Source organism: Salmo salar, chromosome 18, assembly GCF_965601325.2.
Source record: "Salmo salar chromosome 18, fSalSal1, whole genome shotgun sequence".
In the NCBI taxonomy this organism is placed as follows: domain Eukaryota; kingdom Metazoa; phylum Chordata; class Actinopteri; order Salmoniformes; family Salmonidae; genus Salmo; species Salmo salar.
This window is the reverse complement of record NC_138308.1, coordinates 98441161-98454170: the sequence shown is the minus strand read 5'-3', so window position 1 is coordinate 98454170 and position 13010 is coordinate 98441161. Positions and strand designations below refer to the sequence as shown.

Here is a 13010-nt window from a genome sequence, read left to right as displayed (position 1 = left end):
TTTAACATGTATGTAACTGTAGTATGCAGCTTACTACAGTGAGATACAGTCTACAGCCTACAACAGTGAGATGCAGCCTACTACAGTGAGATACAGCCTACAGTCTACTACAGTGATACGCCCTACTACAGTGAGATGCAGCCTACTACAGTGAGATGCAGCCTACTACAGTGAGATACAGACTACTACAGTGAGATGCAGCCTACAGCCTACTACAGTGAGATACAGCCTACTACAGTGAGATGCAGACTACAGCCTACTACAGTGAGATACAGCCTACTACAGTGAGATGCAGACTACAGCCTACTACAGTGATACGCCCTACTACAGTGAGATGCAGCCTACTACAGTGAGATGCAGCCTACAGCCTACTACAGTGAGATGCAGCCTACTACAGTGAGATGCAGCCTACAGCCTACTACAAGGAGGTGCAACCTACAGTCTACCACAGTGAGATGCAGCCTACCACAGTGAGATATAGCCTACAGCCTACTACAGTGAGATGCAGCCTACTACAGTGAGATGCAGCCTACTACAGTGAGATGCAGCCTACCACAGTGAGATACAGACTACAGCCTACTACAGTGAGATACAGACTACAGCCTACTACAGTGAGATGCAGCCTACAGTCTACTACAGTGAGATGCAGACTACTACTGTGAGATGCAGCCTACAGCCTACTACAGTGAGATGCAGCCTACGGCCTACTACAGTGAAATGCAGTCTACAGCCTACTACAGTGAGATGCAGCCTACAGCCTACTACAGTGAGATGCAGTCTACAGCCTACTACAATGAGATGCAGCCTACGGCCTACTACAGTGAGATGCAGCCTACAGCCTACTACAGTGAGATGCAGCCTACAGCCTACTACAGTGAGATGCAGCCAACGGCCTACTACAGTGAAATGCAGTCTACAGCCTACTACAGTGAAATGCAGCCTACTACAGTGAGATGCAGACTACTACAGTGAGATGCAGGCTACTGTCTACTGCCTACTAAAGTGAGATGCAGCCTACAGCCTACTACAATGAGATGCAGCCTACGGCCTACTACAGTGAGATGCAGCCTATTACAGTGAGATGCAGTCTACAGCCTACTATAGTGAGATGCAGTCTACAGCCTACTACAGTGAGATGCAGGCTACAGCCTACTACAGTGAGATGCAGCCTACAGCCTACTACAATGAGATGAAGCCTAGGGCCTACTACAGTGAAATGCAGCCTACTACAGTGAGATGCAGCCTACTACAGTGAGATGAAGCCTACTACAGTGAGATGAAGCCTACTACAGTGAGATGCAGCCTACAGCCTACTACAATGAGATGAAGCCTAGGGCCTACTACAGTGAAATGCAGCCTACTACAGTGAGATGAAGCCTACTACAGTGAGATGCAGCCTACAGCCTACTACAGTGAGATGCAGCCTACTACAGTGAGATGCAGCCTACAGCCTACAGTCTACTACAATGAGATGCAGCTTACAGCCTACTACAATGAGATGCAGTCTACAGGCTACTACAATGAGATGCAGCTTACAGCCTACTACAATGAGATGCAGTCTACAGGCTACTACAGTGAGATGCAGCCTACAGTCTACTACAGTGAGATGCAGCCTACAGTCTACTACAGTGAGATGCAGCCTACAGTCTACTACAGTGAGATGCAGTCTACTACAGTGAGATGCAGCCTACAGCCTACTACAGTGAGATGCAGCCTACTACAGTGAGTTGCAGCCTACAGTCTACAACAGTGAGATGCAGTCTACAGTCTTCTACAGTGAGATGCAGCCTACAGCCTACTACAGTGAGATACTGCCTACTGTCTACTACAGTGAGATGCAGCCTACTACAGTGAGATACAGTCTACAGCCTACTACAGTGAGATGCAGCCTACAGTCTACTACAGTGAGATGCAGCCAACAGCCTACTACAGTGAGATGCAGCCTACTACAGTGAGATGCAGCCTACAGTCTACTACAGTGAGATGCAGCCAACAGCCTACTACAGTGAGATACAGCCTACTACAGTGAGATGCAGCCTACTACAGTGAGATGCAGCCTACTACAGTGAGATGCAGCCAACAGCCTACTACAGTGAGATGCAGCCTACTACAGTGAGATGCAGCCTACTACAGTGAGATGCAGCCTACTACAGTGAGATGCAGCCTACTACAGTGAGATACAGCCTACTACAGTGAGATACAGTCTACTACAGTGAGATGCAGCCTACTACAGTGAGATGCAGCCTACTACAGTGAGATGCAGCCTACTACAGTGAGATACAGCCTACTACAGTGAGATACAGTCTACTACAGTGAGATGCAGCCTACTACAGTGAGATGCAGCCTACTACAGTGAGATGCAGTCTACAGCCTACTACAGTGAGATGCAGCCTACTACAGTGAGATGCAGCCTACAGTCTACTACAGTGAGATGCAGCCAACAGCCTACTACAGTGAGATGCAGCCTACTACAGTGAGATGCAGCCTACAGTCTACTACAGTGAGATGCAGCCAACAGCCTACTACAGTGAGATACAGCCTACTACAGTGAGATGCAGCCTACTACAGTGAGATGCAGCCTACTACAGTGAGATGCAGCCTACTACAGTGAGATACAGCCTACTACAGTGAGATACAGTCTACTACAGTGAGATGCAGCCTACTACAGTGAGATGCAGCCAACAGCCTACTACAGTGAGATACAGCCTACTACAGTGAGATGCAGCCTACTACAGTGAGATGCAGCCTACTACAGTGAGATGCAGCCAACAGCCTACTACAGTGAGATGCAGCCTACTACAGTGAGATGCAGCCTACTACAGTGAGATGCAGCCTACTACAGTGAGATGCAGCCTACTACAGTGAGATGCAGCCTACTACAGTGAGATGCAGCCTACTACAGTGAGATACAGCCTACTACAGTGAGATACAGTCTACAGCCTACTACAGTGAGATGCAGCCTACTACAGTGAGATGCAGCCTACAGTCTACTACAGTGAGATGCAGCCAACAGCCTACTACAGTGAGATGCAGCCTACTACAGTGAGATGCAGCCTACAGTCTACTACAGTGAGATGCAGCCAACAGCCTACTACAGTGAGATGCAGCCTACAGCCTACTACAGTGAGATGCAGCCTACTACAGTGAGATGCAGCCTACTACAGTGAGATGCAGCCTACTACAGTGAGATACAGCCTACTACAGTGAGATACAGTCTACTACAGTGAGATGCAGCCTACTACAGTGAGATGCAGCCTACTACAGTGAGATGCAGCCTACTACAGTGAGATACAGCCTACTACAGTGAGATGCAGCCATGCACAGCTGTCTTGATAAACAAATAGGCCTATAGACTCGCCTTCAAACATGGAAAATCATGCCTCTCACTCACGAGTTCAGCAACACGCTGTGATATGTCATAATCAATTGAGCAATGCCATCCTACCATAAACTCATTTCCAAAACATACCAGCTCCATTTACAACCACGGAAACCAATAGGTTACCAAGACAACCATAACATAATGTAGACTATCTATCTCTATGATGAAACATACTGATATGTAGGTATACCCAACGGAGGATCATTTGGGTTGGAGTTATATTGAATTCTGCTCATATCACGCTAAACCACAATAAACAATAAAAGTTGAAATGCTTGAAGTGACAGGTTGGCACGAAATCTCCGCAGCGCTCTGTCATCACCATAAACATACACACTAAAGTAAGGCCGTTAAAAACATAGGCTGGCTAAGGAAGTCATTTTGTCATTCCATATCCTAGGTTTGTCACGTCTGCTCCCGCTCCCGCTCCCCCGGCGCTTGAGGGCGCCAGGCTGCCCTGCATCACTCACTCCTATCATCCATTAAGCACACCTGCTTTCCCTCGTCACGCGCATCAGCGTTATTGGACTCACCTGGACTCACCCATCACCTGTTTATTACCTCCCCTTATATTTGTCAGTTCCCCAGCTCTGTTCCCCCGCTGCTGCATTAATTGTTTTTTGTCTGTGTTACTCGTTTGCTGACGCTGTCCCTGTCTCGTTCCATGTCCGTTCTATATTAAATGTTTGACTCGACGTACCTGCTTCGTCTCTCCAGCGTCATTCCATGTGACAATGTTTTTGCTGTAAATGACGCCACTGGTTTTCAACCAGCTAGATTTTTTTTTTTTTTCTTCCATCTTTTCAGAAGAGTTGCAGCCTCCTTGATGCTCTGTGGAACTTCCTGAGTAAATCGATCATTCCATTCTCCCCAGGAAATATTATTGTAAAATCCCCCTCAAAATGGCAGTTGGATTAGTTGACCTTTCCTCGGGTCTAGCATGCTTCTCCTGTGCTGACTGAACACATTTGTCAAAGTGGAAAATGAGTTTTGTATGTATGTAGATATATGTAGATATAGACACCTCAAAAGCGTCCTCATTGGCTCGATTTCAGTCTGCCAAAAAACTGCCGAGCAACACTGAAGTCAGCTTCCACTACATCGGTTTTGCTCGGATCCATCTCTACATCTAGAAAGTCATGGCTCTCTGGGTCCAGGACACACAGGTCCTGTTGAGTTTCGCTGAATCGTTCTGACAATTCAACAATAACAGCATCCAACGTGCTGAAGAACAGTCTTTATACACTCAGTCTCTTCTCCTCTGTCCTGCTGGTCTACTGTACTGTCCACCACGCACGTACTGCTGGAGATTTGTACTTACATAACGTTCCCACTCATTGAGGACCACCACACTCCAACTCATTGAGGACCACCGCACTCCAACACATTGAGGACCACCACACTCTAACACATTGAGGACCACCACACTCCAACTCATTGAGGACCACCACACTCCAACTCATTGAGGACCACCACACTCCAACACATTGAGGACCGCCACACTCCAACACATTGAGGACCACCACACTCCAACACATTGAGGACCGCCACACTCCAACACATTGAGGACCACCACACTCCAACACATTGAGGACCACCACACTCCAACACATTGAGGACCACCACACTCCAACACATTGAGGACCACCACACTCCAACACATTGAGGACCGCCACACTCCAACTCATTGAGGACCGCCACACTCCAACTCATTGAGGACCGCCACACTCCAACACATTGAGGACCACCACACTCCAACACATTGAGGACCACCACACTCCAATACATTGAGGACCACCACACTCCAACTCATTGAGGACCACCACACTCCAACACATTGAGGACCACCACACTCCAACACATTGAGGACCACCACACTCCAACTCATTGAGGACCGCCACACTCCAACTCATTGAGGACCATCACACTCCAACACATTGAGGACCACCACACTCCAACTCATTGAGGACCGCCACACTCCAACTCATTGAGGACAATCACACTCCAACACATTGAGGACCACCGCACTCCAACACATTGAGGACCACCACACTCCAACTCATTGAGGACCGCCACACTCCAACACATTGAGGACCACCACACTCCAACACATTGAGGACCGCCACACTCCAACACATTGAGGACCACCACACTCCAACACATTGAGGACCAACACACTCCAACACATTGAGGACCAACACACTCCAACTCATTGAGGACCACCACACTCCAACACATTGAGGACCGCCACACTCCAACTCATTGAGGACCACCACACTCCAACACATTGAGGACCACCGCACTCCAACACATTGAGGACCGCCACACTCCAACACATTGAGGACCGCCACACTCCAACTCATTGAGGACCGCCACACTCCAACACATTGAGGACCACCACACTCCAACACATTGAGGACCACCACACTCCAACTCATTGAGGACCACCGCACTCCAACACATTGAGGACCACCACACTCCAATACATTGAGGACCACCGCACTCCAACACATTGAGGACCACCACACTCCAACTCATTGAGGACCGCCACACTCCAACACATTGAGGACCACCACACTCCAACACATTGAGGACCACCACACTCCAATACATTGAGGACCACCGCACTCCAACACATTGAGGACCACCACACTCCAACTCATTGAGGACCACCACACTCCAACACATTGAGGACCACTGACTCCAGTGTAAAGATCTGTTGCTTTTGCTTGGAGTCATTTGTTTTGGAGGATGGAGAAGATTGAGGATTCTGTGCACCATAAACTTAAAAGCCAGGGGTCTATCACCGCCTTCAGCAGCCCTGCAGCCTCGATTCTTACTTCTGTGTTGTACGAACGCGTGCATTCGATGTCGGGAAGGGGAACTTCCAGTACTCTATTCAATGTTTCTGTACAGGGAAGTCACGGTTGTTTTTTTTTTAAAGAACTTGTAAAGTGAGTCCCAGAGGAGGAGGACTGTATGGACATTATATCTGAATGACAGACTGAAACAGATGACAGATGACTGATTACAGATGACAGATTTTGTGCCAACCTGTCAATCAATCATTTGAACTTTCTTACTATTTTATATAAAGGACATACATCTAAAACTGAGGGGGCTGAGCCCCCCCCTTTTACCCCCTCGTGGAGCAGGGTCCACTTGGAGAGGTGTGTGTGTGTGTGTGTGTGTGTGTTGGCAAAGCTGTGAGTGTATATAGTGGTCATTTGGGTCAATTAGTGGGTGTCTCACTCTGTAGTTTGCCGTGTGTGTGTGTCTGTTCAGTGTGTGTGTGTGTGTGTGTGTGTGTGTATGTTCAGTGTGTGTGTGTCTGTTCAGTGTGTGTGTGTGCCCAGTGTGTATCTGTTCAGTGTGTGTGTGTGTGTGTATGTTCAGTGTACGTGTGTCTGTTCAGTGTGTGTGTGTGTCTGTTCAGTGTGTGTGTGTGTCTGTTCAGTGTGTGTGCGTGTGTCTGTTCAGTGTGTGTGTGTCTGTTCAGTGTGTGTGTGTGTCTGTTCAGTGTGTGTGTGTGTGTCTGTTCAGTGTGTGTGTGTCTGTTCAGTGTGTGTGTGTGTCCAGTGTGTATCTGTTCAGTGTGTGTGTGTCTGTTCAGTGTGTGTGTGTGTCTGTTCAGTGTGTGTGTGTCTGTTCAGTGTGTCTGTGTCTGTTCAGTGTGTGTGTGTCTGTTCAGTGTGTGTGTGTCCAGTGTGTGTATCTGTTCAGTGTGTGTGTGTCTGTTCAGTGTGTGTGTGTGTCCAGTGTGTGTATCTGTTCAGTGTGTGTGTGTCTGTTCAGTGTGTGTGTGTGTCCAGTGTGTGTGTGTGTGTCCAGTGTGTGTCTGTTCAGTGTGTGTGTGTGTATCTGTTCAGTGTGTGTGTGTGTGTGTGTGTGTGACTGTTCAATGTGTGTGTGTGTATCTGTTCAGTGTGTGTGTGTGTGTGTGTGTCTGTTCAGTGTGTGTGTGTGTGTTATTTGTCCTTCTCAGTAGACTGTCTCCCGTCGTGCCACGCCTCCCTGGTACTTTTCAGAGCTCTGGTTCTCTCAGGATCAACGACCACATAGTCCACACGCTCACGTGCACGCTCACCTTCACGCTCACGTGCACGCTCACCTTCGCTCGAGCCCATCGAGCCACCCAACACACTCTTTTTCTGAAAACAAAAAGACAGGATGGACTTTTATTCTAAAACAGAGACTTTTATTTTGAAACACAAAAGTGGGACTTTTATTCTGAAACAAGTGTTTTTTTTGTGTGTATTCTTATTTTGAAACAGATATACAGAGCTTTATCATATAAATGTCTAGCTCAGACCCATATTCCTAATGAGCTAACCTGGTAAATTAACTAACCTGGTAAATGAACTAACCTGGTAAATGAACTAACCTGGTAAATGAACTAACCTGGTTAATTAACTAACCCGCTGACGTTTTACGGGCTCCTAACCAATTGTGCTACTTTGTGTTTTTTTGCGTTTGTAACTTATTTTGTACATAATGTTGCTGCTACCGTCTCTTATGACAAAATAGAGCTTCTGGATATCAGAACAGTCACCGCAAACTGGAAGAAGATTATTTCTTTGATGAGTCTGACGCGAAGGATATACTGATTGTCCAAGACCAGGCCCAAATCCCCGTCATTCGCGAGAAGAAAAGACGGAGATCGGGGTGCCTTGTGGGAATTCATTACTAGTGGGTAACCCGCCTCTACCATCCATTCTATTGGCCAACGCGCAATCAATGGAGAATAAATAGGATGATCTCCCCTCGCGACTATCCTACCAACGGGACATTAAAAACTGTAATATCTTATGTTTCACAGAGTCGTGGCTGAACGATGACACAGATAATATACAGTTGGCTGGGTTTTCCGTACATCGGCAGGACAGAACAGCTACATCTGGTAAGACGAGGGGTAGAGGTGTGTGTCTATTTGTCAATAATAGCTGGTGCACAATGTCTAATATTAAGGAAGTCTCGAGGTTTTGCTCGCCTGAGGTAGAGTACCTCATGATAAGCTGTAGACCACACTATCTACCAAGAGGTAGAGTACCTCATGATAAGCTGTAGACCACACTATCTACCAAGAGAGTTCTCATCTAGATTTTTCATAGCCGTCTATTTACCACCACAGACCGATGCTGGCACTAAGACCGCACTCAACAAGCGATATAGGGCCATAAGCAAGTAAGAAATGCTCATCCAGAGGCAGTGCTCCTAGTGGCCGGGGACTTTAATGCAGGCAAACTTCAATCCGTTTTACCTGCATGTCACATATGCAACCAGAGGAAGAAAAAAACTCTAGACCACCTTCACTCCACACACAGAGACGCATACAAAGCTCTCCCTCCAATTGGCAAATCTGACCATAATTCTAGAAGCCACGGATTACATGCAGCATTCGGACCGAGCTAAAGGCTAGAGCTGCAGCTTTAAAGTAGCGGGACACTAATCCGGACGCTTATAAGAAATCCCGCTATGCCCTCAGATGAACCATCAAACATGCAAAGCATCAATACAGGACTAAGATTGAATCCTTATGCACCGGCTCTGATGCTCGTCGGATGTGGCAGGGCTTGCAAACTATTATGGACTACCAAGGGAAACCCAGCCGCGAGCTGCCCAGTGACACGAGCCTACCAGACGAGCTAAATGCTTTTATGATCGCTTTGAGGCAAGCAACACTGAAGCATGCATGAGAGCCCCAGCTGTTCCGGACGACTATGTGATCACGCTCTCCATAGCCGATGTGAGCAAGACCTTTAAACAGGTCAACATTCACTAGGCCACAGGGCCAGATGGATCACCAGGACGTGTACTCAAAGCATGCGCTGACCAACTGGTAAGTCTCATTTTCAACCTCTCCCTGACTGAGTCTGTAATACCAACATGTTTCAAGCAGACCACCATAGCCCCTGTGCCCAAGAAAGCGAAGGTAACCTGCCTAGACCCACTCCAATTTGCATACCGCCCAAACAGATCCACAGATGATGCAATCTCTATTGCACTCCACACTGCCCTTTCCCACCTGGACAAAAGGAACACTTATGTGAGAATGCTATTCATTGACTACAGCTCAGCGTTCAACACCATAGTGCCCTCACAGCTCATCACTAAGCTAAGGACTCTGGGACTAAACACCTCCCTCTGCAACTGAATCCTGGACTTCCTGACGGGCCGCCCCCAGGTGGTGAGGGTAGGTAGCAACACATCCGCCACGCTGATCCTCAACACTGGAGCTCCAGAGGGGTGTGTGCTCAGTCCCCTCCTGTACTCCCTGTTCACCCACGACTGCATGGCCAGGCACGACTCCAACACCATCATTAAATTTGCAGACGACACAACAGTGGCCTGATCACAGACAACGATGAGACAGCCTATAGGGAGGAGGTCAGATACCTGGCCGTGTAGTGCCAGAATAACAACCTATCCCTCAACGTAACCAAGACTAAGGAGATGATTGTGGACTACAGGAAAAGGAGGACCGAGCACACCCCCATTCTCATCGACGGGGCTGTAGTGGAGCAGGTTGAGAGCTTTAAGTTCCTCGGTGTCCACATCAACAACAAACTAGAATGGTCCAAACACACCAAGACAGTCGTGAAGAGGGCATGACAAAGCCTATTCCCCCTCAGAAAACTAAAAAATTTTGGCATGGGTCCTGAGATCCTCAAAAGGTTCTACAGCTGCAACATCGAGAGCATCCTGAATGGTTGCATCCTGAATGGTTGCATCACTGCCTGGTACGGCAATTGCTCGGCCTCTGACCGCAAGGCACTACAGAGGGTAGTGCGTACGGCCCAGTACATTACTGGGGCTAAGCTGCCTGCCATCCAGGACCTCTACACCAGGCGGTGTAAGAGGAAGGCCCTAAAAATTGTCGAAAACCCTAGCCACCCCAGTCATAGACTGTTCTCTCTACTACCGCATGGCAAGCTGTACCCGAGTGCCAAGTCTAGGACAAAAAGGCTTCTTAACAGTTTTTACCCCCAAGCCATAAGACTCCTGAACAGGTAATCAAATGGCTACCCGGACTATTTGCATTGTGTGCCCACCCCCCCCCAACCCTCTTTTGACGCTGCTGCTACTCTCTGTTTATCATATATGCATAGTCACTTTAACATACCTACATGTATATACTACCTCAATTGGGCCGACCAACCAGTGCTCCCGCACATTGGCTAACCGGGCTATCTGCATGGTGTCCCACCACCCGCCAACCCCTCTTTTTACGCTACTGCTACTCTCTGTTCATCATATATGTATAGTCACTTTAACCATACCCACATGTACATACTACCTTAATCAGCCTGACTAACCGGTGTCTGTATGTAGCCTCACTACTTTTATAGCCTCGCTAATGTATATAGCCTGTCTTTTTACTGTTGTTTTATTTCTTTACCTACCTATTGTTCACCTAACACCTTTTTTGCACTATTGGTTAGAGCCTGTAAGTAAACATTTCACTGTAAGGTCTACTATACCTGTTGTATTCAGCATCTCACTGTAAGGTCTACTACACCTGTTGTATTCAGCATTTCACTGTGAGGTCTACACCTGTTGTATTCAGCATTTCACTGTGAGGTCTACTACACCTGTTGTATTCAGCATTTCACTGTGAGGTCTACTACACCTGTTGTATTCAGCATTTCACTGTGAGGTCTACTACACCTGTTGTATTCAGCATTTCACTGTAAGGTCTACTACACCTGTTGTATTCAGCATTTCACTGTGAGGTCTACTACACCTGTTGTATTCAGCATCTCACTGTAAGGTCTACTACACCTGTTGTATTCAGCATTTCACTGTGAGGTCTACTACACCTGTTGTATTCAGCATTTCACTGTAAGGTCTACTACACCTGTTGTATTCAGCATTTCACTGTGAGGTCTACTACACCTGTTGTATTCAGCATTTCACTGTGAGGTCTACTACACCTGTTGTATTCAGCATTTCACTGTAAGGTCTACTACACCTGTTGTATTCAGCATTTCACTGTAAGGTCTACTACACCTGTTGTATTCAGCATTTCACTGTGAGGTCTACTACACCTGTTGTATTCAGCATTTCACTGTAAGGTCTACTACACCTGTTGTATTCAGTATTTCACTGTGAGGTCTACTACACCTGTTGTATTCAGCATTTCACTGTGAGGTCTACTACACCTGTTGTATTCAGCATTTCACTGTGAGGTCTACTACACCTGTTGTATTCAGCATTTCACTGTTAGGTCTACTACACCTGTTGTATTCAGCATTTCACTGTAAGGTCTACTACACCTGTTGTATTCAGCATTTCACTGTGAGGTCTACTACACCTGTTGTATTCAGCATTTCACTGTGAGGTCTACTACACCTGTTGTATTCAGCATTTCACTGTAAGGTCTACTACACCTGTTGTATTCAGCATTTCACTGTAAGGTCTACTACACCTGTTGTATTCGGAGCACGTGACAAATAAATGATTTGATTTGATTTAAATGAGTACCGCCACCGTAGCACTCGCGTCGGTAGATTGTCTTACCTGTCGTGGGGGTGTGGCCACTCTACCAGTGTGTAGGTCCAGATCCAGGTACTCAACCTGTTTGTCCCCTCTAGGCCTCCGTAAGACCATGGGGCTGTCCCCACGCAGGGTCTGGAACACACACACACACACACAGAAGTCCAGAAATCCACACAAGAATAGTGGAACAAACAAACATTTTGACCAACTGGAGACATTTTTGTTAGTCCCCACAAGGTCAAATGCTATTTCTAGGGGGTTTAGTGTTAAGGCTAGACTTAGTTTTAGGGTTAGAATTAGGTTTATGGTTAGGATTAGGAGCTAGGGTTAGTTTTAGGGTTAGGAGCTAGGGTTAGGAGCTAGGGTTAGTTTTAGGGTTAGGAGCTAGGGTTAGGAGCTAGGGTTAGGAGCTAGGGTTAGGAGCTAGGGTTAATTTTAGGGTTAGGAGCTAGGGTTAGGAGCTAGGGCTAGGAGCTAGGGTTAGGAGCTAGGGTTAGGAGCTAGGGTTAGGAGCTAGGGTTAATTTTAGGGTTAGGAGCTAGGGTTAGGAGCTAGGGCTAGGAGCTAGGGTTAGGAGCTAGGGTTAATTTTAGGGTTAGGAGCTAGGTTTAGGGTTAGGGTTAGGGGTTAGGGAAAATAAGATTTTGAATGAGACTGAATTGTGTGTCAAGGTTAGTTATACAAGACTGTGTGTGTGTGTACGTTATGTGTGCGTGTGTGAATCTAACATACCGACACGACGGCGGCGAGGGCGATGTTGGATGTTGTCATGGCAACGTAGTTGTCGTCTGGGTCGTCCGAGTCTGAGCTGGAGGTGGAGCTTTGGCAGGTAGAGGGTCTATCGGACGGACACGTGTAGCAGCTGGATGGACTGACACACATAAACAAAAGGTTTAGGACTTTTATTCTGAAACACTGACTTTTATTTTGAAAACAGACATACACAATTGGGTATAGGGTGTTCCCTCACTGCTCGAGAATGCAGGGGGAAAAACGTGCCAATTCAAGACAGTGATACTAAATGAATGTCAAAACCAATGTTTTCTTTGCCCCATTTCATTTCACATACAAATGATTAGATTCTACAATATTATAACCTTAATATGCTTGTACTTAACAGTATTGATGA

At 47.0% G+C, this 13010-nt stretch overlaps 1 protein-coding gene across 1 annotated transcript in view; it reads right to left on the bottom strand.

Moving 5' to 3' along the window:
* Window positions 1-2975: 2975 nt before the first annotated feature.
* LOC106578202 (GRB2-associated-binding protein 1) overlaps window positions 2976-13010 on the bottom strand; it is a 68200-nt gene continuing 58165 nt past the window's right edge. The window contains exons 10-12 of the mRNA XM_082965386.1: window positions 12614-12752; window positions 11903-12013; window positions 2976-7533 (exon numbers count right to left, since the gene is read on the bottom strand). Coding sequence (XP_082821512.1) covers window positions 7351-7533; window positions 11903-12013; window positions 12614-12752 — 433 coding nt within the window. The 3' untranslated portion in view covers window positions 2976-7350. The remainder of the gene's footprint in view (window positions 7534-11902; window positions 12014-12613; window positions 12753-13010) is intronic.